This window comes from Lytechinus pictus, chromosome 14 (assembly GCF_037042905.1).
Source record: "Lytechinus pictus isolate F3 Inbred chromosome 14, Lp3.0, whole genome shotgun sequence".
In the NCBI taxonomy this organism is placed as follows: domain Eukaryota; kingdom Metazoa; phylum Echinodermata; class Echinoidea; order Temnopleuroida; family Toxopneustidae; genus Lytechinus; species Lytechinus pictus.
This window is the reverse complement of record NC_087258.1, coordinates 26,305,075-26,328,284: the sequence shown is the minus strand read 5'-3', so window position 1 is coordinate 26,328,284 and position 23,210 is coordinate 26,305,075. Positions and strand designations below refer to the sequence as shown.

The 23,210-nt window shown below is 34.9% G+C and overlaps 1 protein-coding gene across 1 annotated transcript; it reads right to left on the bottom strand.

The window, feature by feature from the left end:
• Positions 1-1,902: 1,902 nt before the first annotated feature.
• LOC135156609 (eukaryotic translation initiation factor 5A-like) lies at positions 1,903-22,824 on the bottom strand. The gene is made up of 3 exons (XM_064109228.1): positions 22,719-22,824; positions 13,841-13,972; positions 1,903-4,566 (listed from the first exon to the last, which is right to left on the bottom strand). Exons 1-3 carry the CDS (start codon positions 22,752-22,754, stop codon positions 4,498-4,500), a joined length of 237 nt encoding a protein of 78 aa, XP_063965298.1. The 5' UTR covers positions 22,755-22,824; the 3' UTR covers positions 1,903-4,497.
• Between the last annotated feature and the right edge of the window lie 386 nt (positions 22,825-23,210).

Genomic DNA, 23,210 nt, shown 5'->3' with positions numbered 1-23,210 from the left:
TCCCGTTTATTTTAGACATATCCTTCATTCTCTGGTACACTACTTTCCGTGTAAAACCAAGCATGTTATTTGAATACTCTATTTGCATTTGAAGAGCATTTCACCAGAACATGGAAGTAAATTTGAACAAGAGAAAATCGTATCACACCATTGAAAATTATATGACAATCAAATACAAAATAAGAAAGTCTCGCTAAATATATGCAAGTCCTGGGTCCCACTGCAGAAGTTACTTTTATGGTAACTTTGCCATCCGATGGTAACATGGCCTAACAGCCAATCAAAATCAAGGATTCCATGCAAGTTACCATTTCATGGCGAGATTGCAATTATGGTATCTTTTATGCAACGGAAACGTGGCCCTGGTCGGTATGCACTTAGCCTCTTGTCGAGGCCCTGTCAGCTGCTTTCCGAGCGAACATGGCAAAGCACGGGAGAGAGCGAAGCAGCTAGAGCGCCGCGAGACAGGGCCTCTGGACATCTGACCCGAATTTCACCGACTTTCTTTTGTTTTTTATTGTTTTTACCAATTCACCGACCAAAAACTGGTCGGTGAAAATCATCCAATGAGAACGCGAGCTGCTATGACGTCATATTAAATATTCATGAGCTCATCTTGAATGGCGACCCTTGGATTCTTGGCGAAGAGTGACGACGAAATATCAAAGAGCACTGAATATGCCTCTAAAACGCTGAATATTGACCGATTTAAGGATTTGCAAGTCGATGAAATTAACTCTGCACTGAAAGGACGAGATGTCTTTGTAAATCTACCCACAGGATATGGAAAAAATGTAATATTTCATGCGATTCCACCGGTCGATCCGGGGCGTCGATTATCGATCTCCGCTGTGCAGTGCAGTGAGGGAAGCTGGGGTGGAGTTGCTGGGAGTTGACTCGAGTCTGACCAGCGGCGGCTGAGCAGTATCTCCCGGGAAGTTTCGGGGCGGTGATGGGTCTGTTACGGCCAGTAGTAATAGTAGTAGTAGTAGTAGTACCACTACTTGTAGCATTTTGCTGGTTATATCCCCTTTAGTGTCCCGCAATTAAATGAATCCCCTGCAGAATAGTGGACTACCATGATATAGTATTCCGAACCTTAACCCAAGACGAAACAGCTCTGACATTTCATTGGTTTACTCGGTGACGGGTAATGTCATGACTCATGTATATTCATTAGGAAGACGTTCCTCATGAATATATAATTCAGTTCAGATGTCAAGAGGCCCTGGCTCGCGCCAGGCCTAATTCGCTTCGCGAATTAGGAAAGCCCTCGCTTCGATCGGGAAGCAGCCGCCAGGGCCTCGACAAGAGGCTAGTATGCACTATGCAAACGACATCGCCGGTAATGTCACAGACTATTTTTGTATTATATGCCATATGTAATATTCATCTAGAAATTAAATTCTTACAGATTTCTTTTTAAAGATCTCCACCAAATCACAGCAAGTCATGATAATCTTTATATTCTATGCCAAATCAACCAGTACAAACTTGACATTGATGGAGGAAATCATTAAAATAAGTCATATTTCGTATTAAGAATACAAAGGAAATAGTGTGTGACCTCACCAGTTCCTTTATTTGCATACAACCATAACAGGCAAATCACTACCGGTCTTTAGAGAACTTAAGCAAATATTTATCTTGTATTCTACATTGGATTTTTATCAAATTTCTAGGGGAATTTTTGTTACATTTTCGGTAAAAAAATCTTTCGAATTTGTAATCAATTACAAACCCTTGGTTCTATAGGGGCCCCAAAATATCTACATAATTATCATTGAAACTCTTTCGGGTTCAAACAATAAAGATCAAGTTCAAATGATGACAAAGGCAATTTGCTTATAATGCTCGCAATGAAAATCACACAAAAAATACAGAAAGGTACAATTTCTTACGTTGAATTTGAACAAATTTAATCTAAAAGCGGTGTATCAAATACAAGTAGTATTGAATTACATAGAATGATAATTTTTCAAAACATACAAGTTGTATATATCTAACCATGATAGGCAAACATGTTTTTTTTCAATGTGACATAAATAAACGTGTTAAATTTGGAACATGAAACCATTCCACATTTGAAGCCCTCAACATGATTACAAGAAAGGGTGTACAATGAAAATTTAAAAAAGACATACCCTCTTTTATTATACTGCTGCCTTAGATTTTGCTCTTTTTTGATCATGCTAAATATCAATTATTTTCCAGCGAAAAAACTTTGTATGTTTCACATGCAGTCTATGTTTGATATATATATATGTACACTGAATCTACTTGGATATACATTCCTAAGACTATGAAGAATGGGCACTGGCAGCAGCGTCAAACTCGACTGGAAATGAAGACTTCCTGGAGTATCATCAATATTGAAGAAGTATCTTTTACATATATATCTTATACCAATAATAATCTTTCTGCTCTATAAAGGCAATAATATGTATCATACAACACATGTATAAGCATCATGTGCCAATGCATGGCTGAACTGCCAAGTGAAACTGGAAGGGACCATGGAAAATGTGTCGCATAAATCTGTCTTGAACAGAAACAATTGTTTTTCTTCAATTTATTCCAACTTTTAATACACACCTGAGGAGTCATTTGCTTCTAAACACATCAACACGTCACATTGACATCAAAACTACATTGGAAGATGTTTTATGCAAAGGAAAGTTTTTGTGTTGCCCATCCCCCCCCAAAAAAAAAAAAAAATTATATCGGAAATACTTTCCCCAACTCATACTTATGCTACAAAGCAAGCTGTAATTGTTGAAGCAGTGGATTCTTTTATTGTTGGGGGGGGGGGGGGGGGCTGGAACGGATGTCCTCTAATATAATAAAAGAAAAACAAGTTATGTAGTATATGTTTACACATATGGGGGGGGGGTGTTACATGGTGAAGTCTTCTAATTTTGGCTCATATCTGCTTGTTTGCATTAAATTCTCAATAACATTCAATCAAAACAATTCAAATTTCTGACAGAAATAATCACTGAAGAATACATCTCACACAGTCCATTTGGAATTGCTCATCAATTTACTTTTCCATGTTGGACAATACATGAAGTGAGATATAAGAATGATTTGTAACACACAACTATACCATACATACCATCCCAAACAGAAAAAAAAAAATTGGGAAAGAGAGAAAAAGGCGATGGCAAAGGAAGAAAGAATGTACAATAGATTTTTTTTTCTTTCCACATATTATTTAGATAGAAATACCCGAGGAATAAAATAGAAATAAAATAAATAAATCCTAAATTCTAATGGAACCTCCATCCTTGCAAATTCCTTGGGATCAAGAAAAACGCTTTGCTATTCTGACATCTAGTAAAATCACGGTAAAAACTAAAAAGACATAATCAGAAATAGAGTGCCAAGAAGTTGGCCTGGTAAAAATCACAGTTCGTGAAATTTCATGTATTACTGTTTCCCTAAAGAGGTTCCACATAATCTAAATATTTTGATTGTACAGCATTGAGAATTACAAAACATCATGCAGTAACCACGTTTCATTTATACCTCGGTCACATTTGCTCTACGGCGGCCGTGTGGTGAGTCCAAAACAGCCGTTTATTCATTTTTATTTAAACCAGCTATATTTAGCTGGTACAAAAAATGTTATAACGGCTGTTTTCGACTCGCCGTAGAGCAAACGTGACCGAGGTATAAGTATTCATTATTGGTCTTCGTTGAAGTTTATCTCTAAAACTACATTCTTAATTCAAATTTCATTTGAAGTTTCCTCATCAAGGAATGGATATAGACCATGCTTTCCGAAAGCTGGAAGGGGATTACCCTCAACCATTTAGGGGTAACCCTCTTCTAGTTTGAGATATATAAGTGGCATGCAAATATAAAAGGGTGTTCCAGGCCAGCATTAGATTGTCATCTTTTATACTATATTTTTTTTCATTTCTATTTCACTGCATTAAATTAAACACAGCGGCATACATACAAGGTTTGTGGTCAATATAATTATGATCTGTCGGCTTGCTCTGACAATGTCTTGTAAAGCTGGGAGGATCGTCACGAATTAAAAGACATTCAATCATTTACAAAATAACATATATGCATATATATGTATAAACCATGATCATGATCATTGATCATTATTAGTTGGAGTGAATTAGACGACAAATTACAGTATTGTTGTGAGAAATTATTATTTTTATTTTTTGATATTTTTTGTATTAATTTTTTTTTTTTTTTTGGGGGGGGGAGGTTAAAAAAAAAAAGTTTGACCTCGAACTCGATTCCAACAATAAGCTTTTTCTTCTTTTGTTTTTGTATCATCAGAGATAGCATGATACTGGAAAGTTTTCAGACAATGGAGAGAAATGTGGGATTCTATTTTTGAAGCAAAAAAAAAAGAGAGAGAGAGAAAAAGTTGATTGAAGCTTGGATGAGCCTGTGCACAAAGCTTGGCGGTGCTCCTTCTTAGCCTCCGACTGGCCACTCTGTGATCACATGATGTCCATCCACCAGCTATTTATTTTCAGAAGACTGCTTCACTCCCACAACGGCCTCCTCACCCATGGCCTTGAGGACAGTGCACTGAGAACAAATCATTAAAAAAATGAAAGGATGACCCCTTAACAAAAGCAATTTAAAGTAGGATACATGTATTAAGGAAAATGGAATGATTCCGGCAAGTTTTGCATGTTTCTTACCCCTTGATGCCTGCAATCAAGACCTTAATCAGACCTGGCTTTTTTGGGTGTTTATATGACCAGGGGGGGGGGGGTGAATCAACCCCCCCCCCCCCATGAGGTCTTGTTTGTTTTGTTTGTTTTATTTTTATTTCTGCGTTCACAATACATTATCATAAATATTTACATTGTTTGTAATATACAAAATAATTCATAATGCATACAATATAAACATAATACATAATTTGAAGGAAAAAATGGTGTGGGCATATACTTCAAATTTTGATAATAAAAAAGGAACATTAACAAAATTTAAATGAACGCAGGAGACCGCCATCGTGAGCGGTTAAGCTTGTAATTGATGGCGGCCTCATAAAAAGGGTTCGTGACTATGATTGGTATAATTACTGAACAAGTGGGTGCAATGCAGGTGCAGGTGCGGGTGCAGAAGATAGCTGTCAAATTTATATTTTCTATTTAATTTATAGTGGTAAATGAGGATTAATTTGAAGGTTGGGATGAATAAGATCGAATGATATTTCTTTTAACAGTTGATTTTAAAGAGTATAAAGTGGAACAAGATTTAATATTTTCTGCAAGATTATTCCAAATGTCTGGACCATGATGTCGAATTGATTTAGAGGTAATTAACAGTCTGGGGTTTGTGAGATGAAAGTTTCCAGATGTACGAGTTGGGTAGGTATGGACAGAACTATTGAACTTAAACATATCATCAAAAGACGAAGGGAGTAGGTTATTAATATACTTAAACATAATGATAGCTACTTGAAGAGTATACAAGTCGGCAACTTTTAGTGTTTTCTGTTTGAAAAATAATGGATCAGTGTGAGCCAAGTAATGAGATCCTGTACAAATGCGAACAACTCTCTTTTGTAATTTGAAAATAGAAGTCAGCTTTGTTGAGCCACAATTAGCCCAAACAACGTTACAATAAGTAATATACGGGAGTACTAAGGAATTGTACAATAGGAATAAAGTTTTAAGAGGCAAAATAAATTTTAACTTAGAAATAATTCCAATGCTTCTCGAAATACACATTGTAATATGGTGCAGATGCTCATTCCAAGATAAAGCTTCATCTATGATAACCCCTAAAAATTTAGAGTGAGTTTTCCGTTCTAATGATTTGCCGTCAATCTGTAGGTGAAATTGAGTGTTAGAAATATCAGAGTGATGTTTAAAATATATGTAGTGAGTTTTTTGTGTGTTCAAAGATAATTGACCGCTAATCTTGACCGCTGATCGCGCGAACGCCATGAAAACTGGCATGATGATAGTGTGGGTTGTAATCTACAAGGCTGTATGGTTATTTTTTCTAAAATCTATGAGTAAATCATACTTTTTGCTCTAATTCACTATAAAAAGCTCATAGAATGCTAATTTTGTTGTAAATATTCTTTATACCATTTGCTAACAATTACAAACAAAAAAAAATCCTGGTTTTTGAAAATGAATTTCTTAGGTATTTGATTGTTTTATGAATTTGTGTATTTTTTTTTTTTTTTACCTATTGCTTTTCTTTATTTTTTCCACCAAATTTAAAACAGAACCTTTTTGAAGCATAATAATGCTATTAAAAATCATTAATTTCAGCTTATGAAAGTAAAAATAATCATTTCTTTATGAATAAGATAAGAAATTTATATTTATATTTACTTTATACACAAAATTATGTTTTCAAGCAATTTTTGGTCTGACATGCACATACGTAATGTTGCGTAATTTTCGAAACACATACCTGGGCTTCGTAAATTTGGTCTCAAAAGATGCATAAGACTTCAAAGTAAAAAGTCAGCGAGCGGCGCGGTTGAACAATTCGCGCAGCGGATTGGTCGCGGAAAATGTTGAGGCGAGGGTTGATTCACCCCCCGGCAGTTTTTGGGTTAATGTTTTATTCCATGTGACCTAGGTTTGAGGTGCTTGGGCGCTGCATGAGAGCTTCACAACTGATCTGTTTTAGCCATCGGCTCCATATGGGCGGTAAGAGGTACCTGCATGCCCACTGCAAGTGACCTGCCAGGTTGAAACCTAGGTAATATCAATGGCAGCAGCCCTCACAGAAAATCAGGTTTTTATTAAGTAATATATTCTGTTTGTCCAAATATCCTCAATAGTTTTTGTGAGCAATTAATACTTCAATGTTATAATACTCAACAATGAAAACACTGCGTCTCAACATATCCTGTGTTGATATGTATTTTGGTGGGAGACCAGGAGAGACTTGTTTTGACCTTCGTGATTTTTTCCCCCTTAACCCTATCCAGCAGGGGGGGGGGGGGGGGTGTTTTTGCCCTCTTTCGACATTTTTCATGATAAATCTGTAACGCGAAAAGATCATGCCGTGACGTTTGATGACCTTTTTTCCTTCAAGTCTTGTGCAACTTTAACCCTAGGGCTGAATCAGCCCCTCCCTCTACATTTGTTGTGATAAATCTGCTATGCAAATTTTTTTGACCACATCACTCACTGACTGTTTACTTTCAAGTCTTGCGCAACCCCCCGTATGCGGTTCCGAAATTAAGCAACATTTTGAAAGTGCATGCAGACCCAAAATTGCTCAAAAACATGAATTTGTGTATAATTCCAATGCAAATAGTGTTTTATTCAAATTTAATTTATGTATCATTATTTTTCCTTTCACTAACTAAAATCAATCAATTCCTTCTTGTTTATGGCCAAAATAAAGTCCCAAACAATTTCCATTGAAAAAAATATGAAAAACAAGAAATACATAAGAAAATAAATATGACGTTGAAATCTTTTTAAAGTACATTTGATCAGCTCCCTGTAAAGAGTCTGTGTACCAAAAATTAGCATTTTAGGGGTATTATTTAGTTAATTAGAACAAACTTTTGATTTTATGCATAAATTAGCATAATCAATTAGCAAGGAGACTTCGCAAAATTCGATCTTATAGTTTGGTAGATTATGCCATGGGTAACGTACGTGCCAATTTTCGTCGCGATCACGTGATTGACAGCCGAGATCATAAGGGAGGCTGAATCAGCCCCCCCCCCTCTTCTTGGGTGTCATAATAGCAAAGTCTATTAAGGGAAGACCAAATTCGCGACGCAGGGGAACCCCGAACCAAAGTTATGTAATGGCGAACCCATGTCACTTCCGCTCACACCTATATCATGCTTGCACACGCGTTAAACCTCCTCTTTGAGCACTCGCCATATGACATGTTGCCACACAAGGCCAGGGGACGGAGGGTGGGATAGTAGATGGATATATCCGATTATCTCAGTCGTAAATAAGACTGATGTGGAGCTATTCCGGCATCTCGCAACGAAATTCAACACAATTTTCATTTCAGCCCTGTCGAAACTGTAGTGAATTATATTGGTGACAGAAATTGATACAGAATTGAAATTGATGAAGAAATGACGTAGAAGCATTTTTTGTGATCTATGAATAAATTTTATATCAATTAAGCATAAATAATTTTCTAGTCCAAATGTCTCAACTCTGTGTAGAACCTTGGTGAACCTCATGTAGCTCTCAGATGGAACAAAAATAATCAAAATCAATCAACAAACATTTTTTGTAGTTTTGAAAATATATAAATAAATTAGCATATGAGTTTCAAAATTTTGTGTTGAAATTTTGTATCACCACCTGGAGCTATCATATAAAGCAAACAAAATTGAAATTGATCAACAAATTAAGAAAAACATTTCTTGTCATTTATGAATAAATTTTGCATAAATTAGCATAAATAATTTTCTAGACAAAATTTTGAAATTCTGTGTAAAAATTTGGTGAACCTCATGAAGTTCTACAAGATGGAAGAAAAAAAATCAAATCGGTCAACAAAGCAATTTAAGTGAATTTTTAAAAATACGCATAAATTAGTATATTTAATGAGTTTCAAAATTCTGTGTAGAAGCAAACAGAATTGAAATCAAACTTGAAATGACGAAGAAGAAGCATTTTGAAATTCAGTCAACAAATAAAGAGGCATTTTCTATGATTTATGAATTTTGCATAAACTAGCAGCTACTCCAGATTTAAAAATTCTGTGTAGAAGTTTGGTGAACCTCATGAAGCTCTACCAGACTCAGAGGGAAGAAAAAATATCAAAATCGGTCAACAAATAAAGAAGCATTTTATGTGAATTTTTGAAAATATGCATAAATTAATTTCGCACAAATTAGCATTAAACGTGTTCTAGTCAAAATTCAAAAATTCTGTGTAGAAGTTTGGTGAACCTCATGAAGCTCTACCAGATGGAAGCAAAATATTCAAAATCGGTCGACAAATAAAGAAGCATTTTTTGTGAATTTTGAAAAATGTGCATAAATTAGCATATTTAATAAGTTTCAAAATTCTGTGTAGAAGTTTTGAATCCCCAACCTAGTGCTATCATATAAAGCAAACAGAATTGAAATCGGACTTGAAATGGCGAAGGAGAAGCATTTTGAAATTGTGGACGGACGACGGACGCCACGGCATAAGCTCATCTGGCCCTTCGGACGGATGAGCTAAAAATGAGGTAAGCATTTTCATGATTTACTTTAAAAATTGTGATGTATCCAACTACTTTGCTAGACTGACACGGATAACCGTGGGGGGCATGTCAAAAAGGAAAGTAACTAGATCCACAGAGATGTAGATGCGGAGGCCGCTGCTTTCAAGGCTGAGGGCGCAAGGAGCGTCTTAAGTCGTTGAGGAGAACACCTTGAAGAAGAGTGCCAAAGACGAGTGGATACTTCTTAGTATCGAGCGCCTCTGGCCTTACATCAATAGCCACACGCCTGCGCCCACCACTTAAGAAGCGGGAAAGGCAGGATTCGTGCGAGAATACAGAGTTGTTCAGATCTGCAAACATACTATGTCTTGTCAAAATAAGCATGTTACCTGACGCGATTAAAAAGGCCTGACCTAGGCTCAACAAAGAAAATGCTAAGGCGAAAAGAGCATTAGAGTGACTCCAAAAACGTGCAAGTTTCCTCCTTGGAGGGTGCTTGGGACAAGTACTTCAACAATCTAGGATATATTCTAGACTGGAGTTTGAATAAACGAGCCAAAAGGAAATCAGCCGATGCAGCAAAAAAAATGGAACGGTAAAGCCGTGAAATTAGGCTCGCCCCTGGCCACAACGACCTGTGAGCCTAAGGGGTATATCAATAAGCATAAGCCTCTTTATATCTAGATGCAAAACAAAAGGGCAAGTATATATGTGTGTATATATATATATATATATATATATATATATACTAAAATATATATATATATAATAAAAGAACTTAGTGGCATTGCAAAAATTGCATTACTCGTGAATTTGTTTCGCATTTCTGATGTCTTATTATTGCCAATAGGTGGAAAACCAAGATGCTCGTATATATATTTGCCTCCGACGAAGATTCTGCTAGGATCGAAAGCTTAGGCCCCTTTTGACTTTCTAATTTACTCCATTGGCTCTCTTTTATTAGATAAGCAGTTTTCAGCAGCTTCTTTTTGCCATATATATATTTGGGCAGGTCCAAGCTATTGTCCCCTGTGAAGCCAAAATTAAATCTTTGTCTAAATCTAACATATTGTATGTCATTTTAAAGCTTGTACTCTGAAGTTTTTTGCCCTATATTTTTTTTCTTCTGAAAACGTTAAGTTAATGAATGCCAAGGTCACGATTCCAAGAAATCATTAATTCAGCGTGACGTACGGGACATCACATTTTTTGATCTGCAGATAATGCAAATTATATATTTGAAAATATTTCTGTGGGGACTTGTAGTACTAAGTTAATGCAAACATTTGAGAAAAAAATTATTTTGAAAATTAATTAAGTTAATTATCTGGTGTCCAACAGGCAGTGTCCCGTACGTCACAATTTAGCATATGTTTTTTTAAAATTCTAATCAAGAAAAAGTTGAACAGTTTTCTTCACACTTTGGAGAGTTCTAATTTATATTACTATACATTAAAAAATTAAAGTGAATTTACTGAAGTAATATCATGATTAATTATATCAGCTAAGTAAGCTTTGTGACGTACGGGACAAATGTGTGATGTACGGGACACACCATAAGATTTCTATGTAATTCTAATTTATAGGGTCATTTTTCAATAAGGAGCAAAGATAAAGTAAATTGAGATAAATAATATTATATCAGTGGTTGAATATTGGCAAAAGGCTGATAATAAAGTTATAATTTGCAATAAATAACAAGGGTGCATATATTAGCATACTTGTACATGTTATTAATTAAATCTTTCATAATTAAAAGGTCATAAAGTTTTCTTTATTTTTTGTTTAATCATATACTATAATAGAAATATATATCACTCATAAGAATCAGCTTTTGTCTGGTCCGGTACGTCACAGCGCATATTAAAATATTACATCATTAATGGAATTGTAGATCACTACTTTTTTACTGAATAAAGAGGGCACAACTGGCCTTCCAAAATCCATCAAAGAATCTCTGTTGTGCATTTATATTTTATGTTACACAACTTTAAAGTCTATAAATGTCCCGTACGTCACAAGTTAAATAGCTTGGACCTGCCCATATATATATATATTTTTTTTTCGGACGGACACCGAGCGTGATACCATAATACGCCCCGTCTAGGAAGGGCGTATAAAAACCTTTAAAAGGAAAGATTGAATAAAAAGAAGTCTGGCTGCAATCTGAAAAGAAAGCAGAAGGAATTCACGTTCCAAACCTAAGAGAAGGGGCGATGCCCAAAACTCCGGCTGTGAAGCAAGGAGAACTATTCGCGTAACAAAGGACAAGAATAATAAAGACCAGTTGTTGAACAAAGAGCTACTAGCATCACGCAAGAGAGAGTGCGGGGAAGCTATGGGAAGAAGAAGATCTCGCATAGGCACCGTGTACACAAATTTTAATGATGTTTGGCAATCAAACAAATTTCACTGAATTCATGGGTGTATGTAAACTTTAGGCCTCAACTGTATGTGTGAGCGGAAGTGACATTGGGTTCGCCGGGAGATGGCGCTATCGCGCAAAAATCTGTGTGCATAATGAATTTAAAAGGTATACCATTATTTTACATAGATATGCTGAAGGCATGGCACGAATTGGATAAGTGTAGACATTTTGGAGGGAAAAGTAATCCCATTATTTTTAATAACAAGTGTCTATGCCTTAATAATAAGACCTTTTTTGAAATTGAATTATTTCAGAAAGGTATAGTTAAGGTCTCGGATATAATAGTTGGAGGTAAATTAAGACCAGTTTCATACTGGTATAATCTGAAATTTTCATCTGAAAACTTGCTCAAAATTCAAAAGATATTTTCAGTAATTACAGAAGAGTGGATACAAAATGATTTTATGGAAATGGATACAGACAACTTTGAAATTCAATTGATGATATGTGGGCATGTTCAGAAACTATGTGATATAAAATCTAGACGAATATATGACCACTTCATTGAAAATTTTCAAATTGATTATGTATTTCATGTTACAGATGGGCAATCCGAATATGATTTGGGAATGGGAGAACTGAAAGAAGTATTTTTGAGACTGAAATGTGCAATGCTATGCAATAAACACAGAGAATTTCAATACAAACAATTACAAGGGGCTGTGTACACAAAAAGGGAACTTTTTAAATTCGGTTTTGAGACAGATAATTTATGTTCCTTTTGTAAAAAAGAAGTTGAGTCTTACCAACATTTATTTTTTTATTGTCCTGAAGTTAAGCGATTATGGGAAGAGATGAGTAAAATATTTCAACTGAATGAACTTGGCAGTGACGTTTGGAAAACAATTTTCATGGGGATATCTGGAAATACTACAAGAGTAGCTTTAATAAACTGTATTATATTCTTAATTAAGTATATCATTTTCAGTTCAAGAAAACAGGGAATATTGCCAACCGTACAGAAAGTGACACATTTGGTTGAAGAGTATAGAGATACGGAATATCAAATAGCGTTTAAAAAGGGGAAGCTGGGGGTGCACTTAAGGAAATGGGAACAAATCAATGCATACCTTTCTTAATACTATGGATGTATTGGTTGCTTCATTTTGTTTCTGTTTTGTTTATTTGTTCAAATACAGATAATTGTACCAGAGCAGGATGCATTGTGTGTGGGTGTACGTGTGTAGATGGATGTGTGAGTTTTGTGACGGGGAAGAGGGGGGAGGGGGAGCTGTGAGTAGTGGTGGTTTGAAGTGAGCTTGTGAGTGTCTGGGGAGAGAGATGAGGGGGGAGGGGGTATGGGGGTAAAGTGAGTGTGTAGGGACGTTTTAGGATAACCTTCCTCTAATTAACCTTTAAAATAATATTTTATCCTTTTTTTTTTATTTTTCGTACAATTAATATGTGCAAAAGAGATTATTTCTATTCTATTCAGGGAAAAAGTCATTTTTTACAAAGTACGTTTTTTTTTTATTTTGTCGATTGATACGGGTTTTTCCCCTCTGCTTTCACATTGTTATAGAAGAGAAATTTGGCAGTTTAATTTAATTTGTAATCATTTAAAAAATATTCGTAATCTCATTGATATTGATATATTTATTTGTTTGATTGTTTATTGATTGTATACATACAAAGAATCTTTATTTATATGAATTGTGATTGTAAACTTATTGATTTGAAAGAGGAAGAAAATAAAATATTATTCAAAAAAAAAAAAAAAGAATAATATTCGAGGGCAGTCCATGAAACATGAACTAGCAAAGCAGATGGATCACAATTATTGAAGTGAATATGTTGATTTCATTACAAATCAAATGCAAATTCTCTATGTAGCCAATATTCATAAATGTTTAATTATAATACTTTTTATCGATTAAAAGCAATAGATTTCATGTGATTAATGACTGAAATTGTGTTACCAATGATTTCTAGCGGCGCAAAAATATGATATTGCAATTATTTAATGTGATAATAATCCTAAGAGTAATCTGAAGAAGAGTATATATTTCAAAGACTTAGAACCAAATAATGATTTTGTGCATTAATTAGCATAATCAATTAAAATCAATTGAAATAATTTTGGTGAAATTGACAATCAAATTGTGGGGATAACTTTATGGGTGACGTGTGTGCCAATTTACTGAGATCAGGAGGGGGGCAAAAACAGCCCCCCCCCCCCCTCTCCTCTCGGGCTATGCAATTTCAAAATAGCCTGGGCTATTTTACAGGGTTAACCAGAATGGCCCATATACTCACCAAAAAGATCTCCTCATTCTGGTGCTTCTTTCTAATTTCAGTGCCTATTTCATTATCAGGAATTTTAATATCATTGCGCATTTCAGCACTGTCGTCCATCAGAGCCAAGAAGTCATCTTCTATATCAACAAACTGTAGTGAAGCAAGAAGAGAGATAAAGTACATGTATTGATTATACAAGTTTTGGTAAGAGATTTCATAAAAAAATTTCCCCTTGCCTACAGTGCAAGTCAAATCAGTTGAACTACATGTACGTCGACCAAATATGGTAAAGCACGGCAAAAGTGGTGAAGAGAGAGATAGATGTATCAATAATCCATATTTTGGCAAGAGATTTATATCATTTTAAAATACAGTCCGACCTCTCTTTTCCGGCCTCCCCTTATCCATATCTCTTTTATCCGGACACACACTTGCAAAGATTTTTTTTTCTTTTCACTCTAGTACGTAGGGATATGAGATTTCAATCTAAAATCTAAAATTCATACGCAAACTCACTTTAATTACAGTCCGACCTCTCTTATCCGGCCTCCCCTTATCTGGATCTCTCTATTATCCGGATGCACACTTGCCGATATTTTTTCTTTTTTCAAATTCAATCTAGTACGTGGGTAAATGAGATTTCAATCTACACTCAATCCTACTCGAACTCACTTTGACTACATATATGGGCCATTCCGGTTAAGACTTGGACAAAGGGGTCGAAAAATAAAGTACTCGCTAGGCTTGGTTTTTCATGTGTTTTAGATAGGCCAACACATCGGTAAACTGGTTCAGATAAGGAAAAGATAAGCTGGCATGTCTATTTCACAATATCACCTGATTTCTAAAAATGTTGGGACGTTACTCTCCCCGAGTGGACATGCATAAAAATGAATAAATAAGGAAAATTTTCGTTGTTTTTACGCATAAAGTCGATCATAGAAGAAACTTGGAGGTGATCGAAGCACTAGTTTGCGCTGCCAAGCTCAGTAGCAAGCGCAATCTTCGATACGCCGGTATGTTGGGACGTTACTCTAAGCGATATCGAAATAAATTGCATAATTCCAAAATATGACTTGAAAGTGCCTTTAAATGACAAACATCTCTGATATTTGATGAAATACCAGTAAATAAAAGACAGAAACATCGAGTTTTGTGCAGCAATTCTTCGCTGTGGCGAAGACAATTCGCGTGTCCCCAGTTGAGACGTTACGGTGCTAATGAAGGAACAAATGTTCAAAAAAAAAGAAAAGGAAATTTTCTCGGCTTTACAAACGATGTGACTGTTTCAACGCAAATTAATGACACGGTAACATTACGGGGGGGGGGAGAATTGATAATCATAAAATTGAAATAGATAAATTCTAACGAAAGAACTAAAAGTAACTAATGAAATATAATGTATAGAATAAACAAATAAATTTGATTGAAAATAGGAACAATATCAAAATAACGTGGTTACATCCATGCAATCAATTTGTTTTTAATGGCTGATGTATAGCGCTTTTCAACTTTTGGAAAAGCGCCTGATAAGAATTATTTTTATTTTTATTTTTTTATCATTATTAGGTTGTGAATGTTTTGATTGATTGATGCTGTGATGAAATTATGGAAAAGAGAATAATAAAAGGAAAAAAGTCTCGCGTGATGTGTCTTTTTTTTAAATAACAATTTCGTGATGAAATCCTTGAATGAAATTGGAGAAGAAAATAATAAAAGGTAAAAAGTCTCGCGTGATGTGTCTTAAAAAAATAATTTTGTGTCTTGTATCGTTTATAAATGCATCCTTTGACAGAATTTCTGCCCTCAATGAACCATCTTTTTTATTGCGTAGGCCTATAATGCTGATTATTCATGCTACAATGAGTTGTCAATATCAATTCAGCATTTATTTCAAATTCATTTAAAGTACTGAGTGATAAAATAATCATCAGACAAAGATCGAGAATATAACAATGAGAATAAAAATCTAATAAATTTAAACAAAAGTGATATTATTTGTTGGCACATATTTTATACAAATTGAAAGATAATTGATAGGAAATCGGGGATGCAATAAAAAGGCAGAAAGCTTGTTAAAATGATTTCACATCATTCTTGTCATTACGACCATTAATCGGATCTCCATTGTGCAAAATTGTTACCTTCATTGTCATTATCATCATCATCACCATCAATCATCATTATCATCACCATCATCATCTCATCGAACTTCCGAAAGTTTTTTAAATGTTTTTTTTGGGGGGAGGGAGTTATTTTGACGTTAAAAAAAAGGTGTTAAAACGTCTAAAACCTACCACATTTTGACGTCCATAAAATGTTTACACAAAACGTCCAAAAACCAACTTGAATAGTTTTAGAACATTAAAAAATATAAATTTTGTTGGGAAGTCATCAGTTTGAGCCCCTTGTCATATCCGGATCCGCCGCATGGTACATTCAGGAACAAATGAAACCGTATAAAATATCTTTTTAGGTAGCGAACCATTAAAATATGTTTATTCAATACGTTTGTTTCAGAATCCAAAATAAAATAAAATAAAATACATTTGATTAAAGCAAGATTATAATTTTATTGTCAAAAGAGAAGAAAATGGAATTCTGTCACAATTCGAATTACAACATTGGCCACACAACATTGACATAATTTGGGCACCTAAATCCAAACCGCCGCTGATACCAGGGGTCCCAGAACGGGGGGGGGGGGGGGGGGGGCGCTGGGATGGCTTTATCCCATCAGAAAAAAACATCTGATTTTGATTTTTGTTTGAATGGTCGACCCCCCCCCCCCCGACTTTCATCCCGTTTCGCAGCCCTCGATGTCAAAAAATTTAGCCGCCACTTTCCAAAAATCCTGGATTTTATATGAGACATTGTGGAATATTAAAAAGAATAAATAACGTCTTAAAAGGACACTTGTCACATCGTGCATCGCTTGATACTGTATGCCTAAATTAACATTTTTTTCAATTCTTGAATACTAGTTTATTGCGAGGTAAAACAAATGAAAATAAAGACAATTTCAAGCATTATTAAAATTATATATGCGACACATTTTTGGCAATGTCCATCGTCAAAGTCGTAACGTCTAATTTGTAGTTTTTATATCTTTTGATTGTTTTTTTTTAATTCTAGAACAGAAAATCAAAGTTGCTTGAAAGCACTATTTCATGAATTCATGTGAATAAAACACCTAAATCTAAAGAATCACCAGCAACAAATTATGGTGTAAAAGTCGTGCGACGTTACGGAAGACATTGTCTTTTAAAATCATAACGTCTGAAGTAAAGAGAGCAGCCATAAACATCACGTACAGTGATCACTATATAAACGTAAAGCCTGATTGTGATTTAAACGTTTTTTCTGAGAACGATTAGAATCTTGGTGAACATCATGTAGCTCTCTCTCAGATGGAACAAAAAAACTCAAAATCAGTCAACAAATAAATATTTTTTGTAAATTTTGAAACTCATTAAATATGCATAAATTAGCATATTTAATGAGTTTCAAAATTCTGTGTTGAAATTTTGAATCCCCACCTAGTGCTATCATATAAAGCAAGGCTCGACATTAGCGGTGGCCCGGGGCCACCAGAAATTCACGTCGGGCAACCATTATTGAAAAAATGTTAGGTTTTGGTGGCCCAAATCGGGCAACCAATAATTTTCAAAGTAGCGCAATTTTTCTCCCGATTTTGCATGCATTTATCAACTTTCTACAGTTCAAATTGCAAGCCAATTCGTCATGCGCCCTTTTTGTTAATCTACACACAAATACACACAAAGATTGCATAGTCATGGAGGAAAGGAACATGACAAAGCAGTGGAGAATATCCAGCCGGCCGCGATGGCCGTCTGGCGTTAGCTTTGCATGCATGAAACCACTGCAGCTAGCTGTGCGCTAGCAGACTATTCAGACTCGGGGAGCTGCGATACGAAATGTTGCTGCTAAGAAATCTTCCACAGAACTTTGAAAATCTACGTCAAAGTCACATTTTACACCAATGAAATGCCCTTCTACAGTCCATATTACTAAAATCTGGTGTAACCTGATTATTTGCAAGCATTAAAAAGAGGAATTATGACCTCTCTTTTGACTAAAAAAGAACGATTTCCAAATAATTAATACACATAAAACACATAGGTGAGTACATCACAGTCCCACGTGTGCATTTGTATGTATGTTGATACTTGGTTTCTTTCGAAGCTGTGTCTTTTCTAGCCAAAAATAAACAGACAGTTTCTTTATTTCTTGTTTATAAATGACTTCTTAAACCAATCTTGGGGAAGTAAATACTTTTCAGTCAGACCGCAGGTCCCTATGCTAATGAGCAAAAAGGCCAGATTCATCCAAATCATCTCGCGGCTGAATCCTCCTCCTTGCAAAATCTCATGATTCGTGAGATTTTCTTTCTCTAAGAATTTACCTGTTTTAACCTCAAGTTAAATGAAATATTATTGCACCATCAGGTAGAGTAAAAGTTACTCTTTCATATTGGTCATTTATTTTGTATACAACGTTTTGTTAAATAAGTAAATTTCTGGCCTGAAAATGTGCCTCAAAACTGAATTTTCTTCCTCTGTTTTCTTTTGCAAATTGTGCAAAACTTTTTATTTTGAGCCTCAATGATATCTATATCATCATAAAGCTGAACTTCTGTACTTTCTCACAATGCCACTCTTGATATGCGGCACCTTTTAATCGGGTCAAGATCACACTTTTCCCACCAAGGTACAAGACGAGATTTCTGAAATTTTGTACTTGCAAGAAATCCAGAGTTCTGATTGGCTGGATAAGGTTCACAGAACAACAGGCGCGGGGTATTTGAGGAGATTACCACATGGGAAGTGTGATCTTCCCACGAACCCAGGCACTGGGACCGTTGGAATTTGCCATTGTGTGGTCTCTTTGACCAATCAGAGTGCAGTATTCTTGTTTTCAAACTGTTTTATGTACTTGGCAAATGAAAAGTGTGATCTTGACCCGATTAAACCAATTCTTATTTTGAAACCTATATCATTTCAAAGCATATATATTCAGCTTTATCATGATATAAAAATCATTTGGGCTCAAACAAAAATAAAGTGTGAAAATAGCAGCTTTTGTCAGGTGAAAATATTTATTTTGTAGCATATTTTAGATCAAAATTTTAACCTATATTACAAAATTTTTGAATAAATCCGAACACATGACCTGAAAGAATGATTCTTCTTCTTTACAATGGTACCAAATTCATGAAATTCGATGCACAATTAGAGCAGCAATGACCGAATGAAAAGAGGTGTTTTGGTCCGCATCAAGCTCATTAAATATGCAAAACATCTCAAGTCATGAATATCACTTGGATGAAAGAAGCCACTTTCTTGGGACCTGCAGTCTGACTGTTTTGGAAGGCATTTCATTGATATGAAATGTGAATTTTTCTAGCATTTTGGCAAATATGGGGAAGGACTTTTCTCACACTGTTTTTTCCAGATATAACTTTTGCCATTTTCTTTTTTTTTCTTTCATTTTTTTTATAGTGGTTAAACCATTTATACCCCTTCCCATTGAATATGCCTGATTAAAGAATATGTTTCTACTGAAAAATAATAATAATTTTCCCTATTTTTTATTAATTTTGTTTTATTCATTTTTTTTTCTCTAAATTTTTTCTTTCCTTTTTTTTTCTTTTTTTCCTGTTCTTTGACTTTGTTTTTTCTTTCTTTATTTTCTTTTTGTTTTATTTCACTTATTTATTTTATTATTTTTGTTTTCTTTTTTTAATATACTATTCTAAAAAATCATTTTTGTTTGTTTCCCCCTTTTATGCATTGTTCTAATTTTGCAGCATATTTTTCTGTGATTTTCTCCTGCTATAATATGCTGGAAAAGAGAAAATAAACTGGATTTGGGGCCTGCATAATCTCGGTCTTAGGATTCAAAAAGGAAGAAAGGAAAAATCATTGTTTTGTACATCTATCTGAGTTTGCTATGCACTATTTATTTACTTTACCATTATGAGTGCGTGTCTATACAGAATTTTTTTAAAAAGTCCACACAACCTGGGAACAATACAATTCTTTTATTCTCTTTCAATCATTTCATATTTACAATGATAGAACAATTTATATATTACCACAAATCAATTAGCAAAGTAAAATAACAGCAAACAAGATTTACATACAAGATGTACAAAGTGAAAGTAACTTAGTGGTAGTGGCTGCAGAATTAACATTTCAAAAGTTTGTTTCATTCATTTTTAATTAATGTTTTTCGTTATATTTATCGGGCCACCAAACTTTAATATCGGGCCACCAAAAAAAAATATTTGAAGGTTTTGGTGGCCTGAACGGGCCACCAAAACCTTCAAATAATTTTTTTTTTTTTTAATTTTTATCAGAACAGGCCACCACCTAAAAAAGTTAATGTGGAGCCTTGTATAAAGCAAACAAAATTGAAATTGATCAACAAATGAAGGAGAAAAAGCATTTTTTTGTGATTTATGAATAAATTTTGCATAAATTAGCATAATTTTCGAGTCTAGATCTCAAAATTCTGTGTGGAAATTTGGTGACCCTCATGTAGCTCTACCAAATGGATGAAAAAAAAATCAAAATTGGTCAACAAATACAGAAGAAACATTTTTTTTTTATTATGAATAAATTTCACATAAATAATTTTCTAGTCAAAAGTTCAAAGTTCTGTGTACATGTTTGGTAAACCTCATGCAGCTCTACCAGATCAGTCAGTCCGCAAGCCCCTGTGTTAATGAGCAAATGAGCAAGATTTATCCAAGTCCTCTCGTGGCTGAATTCATGTCCCTGCAAAATCTCGTGAATTGTGAGACTTTCTTTCTCAAAGAATTTAACCACTTTCTCCTTGAGTAATATTGATTATTTTTGTACCATGGGCAAGAGTAAATGTTACTCTTTTATATTGGTCATTTCTCTTGAATGAAATATTTTGATAAATAAGTGATATTTTTACCTGAAAAGATGCATTAAACAGAATTTTCTTCCTCTGTTTTCACTTGCAAATTGTGCAACATTTTGTGTTTTAGGCACCAACATTATTTATATCATCAGAAAGCTCAAACTCTATACTTTCTTACAATGTCACTCTTGATATGTGGCATCTTTTAGATGGGTCAGCAGCCAGCATTTTTTCATCAAGATGCAAGACGAGATTTCTGAAATTTCTGAGTAACATAAAATCCAGAGTTCTGATTGGCTGAATACTGTTTTCAAAACAAACAGGCGCGGGTAATTTGAAGAGATTACCACATGGTGAGTGTGACCTTGCAGAGGCCCAGTGTGGGGAACATTGGAATTTGCGTGGGTGTGTGGTCTCTATGACCAATCAGAGCACAGTATTCTTGTTTTTGAGCTGCAAAATGTACTTGGCCTATGAAAAGCTGGCTGCTGACCCATCTAAAATACATCTTATAAGAATTATATCATATTAAAGCTTAGATATTCAGCTTTATCATGATTTAAAAATCATTTGTGCCCAAACAGAAATTAAGTGTGAAAACAACAACTTTTGTTGCATGAAAAAAAAATATTTAGTTTCATGTTTTAGATCAAAAGTTTTTCCTATATTACAACATTCTTTTAAAAATCCAAACACATGACCTGAAAGAATGATTCTTCTTCTTTACAAAGATACCAAAAACATGAAATTTGGTCAATATCTAGAGCAGCAATGGCCGAATAAAAAGAGGTGTTTTGGTTTGCACCAAGCTCATTAACTATGCAAAAACCCTCTAGTCATGAATATCACTTGGATAAAAGAAGCTACTTTTTCAGGGCTTGCGGACTGACTGAGATGGAAGAAAAAACAAGGCAAAAGCGATTTTGTGTCTCGCCCACTTATGAAAATAACCAGAAATATCGTGATTTGTGAGGGCACGCAACAGAATTGTATCAAAACTTCATTGTGAAATGACTGGGATCGAATAAAACCTGTCATTTAAGTCTTGCAAGTAAACTTTAATGTTGAACCTAAAATAACCTTTGACCTTACCATGTGACCTCCGACTGCAGCATAACACGCAGGTCCCCCAAGTTTGGTTGAAAAGTGACTTACAAGTTGCGGAGTTAGGTGTCGTAAGAGAGTCTTGCATGTAAACTTTAACGTTGACCTGAAAATGACCTTTGACCTTACCATGTGACCTCCGACTGCAGCATAACATGCAGGTCCCCCAAGTCCATCTACCATCCAGTTTGGTTGAAAAGTGACTTACGGTTGCGGAGTTAGGTGTCCATAAGAGAGCCTTGCATGTAAACTTTAACCTTGACCTGAAAATGACCTTGACCTTACCAGCGGATGTCAAACACAAATTTGCTTTAAGACTTGATTCCATGTACAAAGTCAATGCAAATTGTGTTTTTTAACCCAAAATCATTAATGGATATTTTCACTTTTGTTGCAATCAGCGGCCGAGATCTGAAGGGGGGGGGGGGTCAATTTGACCCCCCCCCCCCGTATTCCTGATCTGAAATAGCCCATTTAAATTAGGGTTGAATGGAATATGAGTGAATTAAAAGATGATTTTAAATGTGGCATTTTAATAGTGTTGATGTTTCATCAACATCAATATCAGCCACAACAATGTATTTAATTTCATATTGTTGTTGCGCGGATCAATATATATCTCTTTCTACACATCATCAGATGTCTACATGCGAGACAGTGGAAAAGGTATATTTTGTGTGTCATCTCTGCATGCAAAGTCAGTATGCGTAGAAAGACCAAGCATAATACATATACCTATTCTTTCCCGATATTCATGAAATCAAGGGCAAAATGGTTTTCAAATGACCAGCTCAGATGTCTGAAACGAGTAATAATTACTGATATTTACTGCTACAGTATATGGCCAACCCAGTCTGGTTAGACGATAATGACTTACCTGATAATCTTTACGGTTAACGTGTGGAACATTCATGTTATGGGTGGATGGGCAAATATCTTCATATTTTTTATTGGTGAATATATCTAATGCAACAAGATGAACCTGCATGGTATGAGAAAGTAAAAGAAAAAATCATTAGCAAAGTTTGAAAAAGTCTATTTCCAATAAATCAAGAGGACACAACCTTTATTTTGGACATAACTACAAAAATTATAATCACAAAAATGAGGTAAGGAAATATATTTATTCATGTTCAGCTCAATGTACCACTATATCTTTACACCTAATGCTATTTCTGAGCAGTGTGGTAGTGCCTTGATGCTCGGTCTTGGCCTTAACCCTAACTAGGCCGGGCTTTTTTGGCTGTTTTGTGGCCGGGGGGGGGGGGGGGGGGTTCAATTCAATTCATTTATTTAATACTTTCATTAAAAACATACATATATAAAGACATAATAACATAGACAATATATAATAGAAATAATTATGACA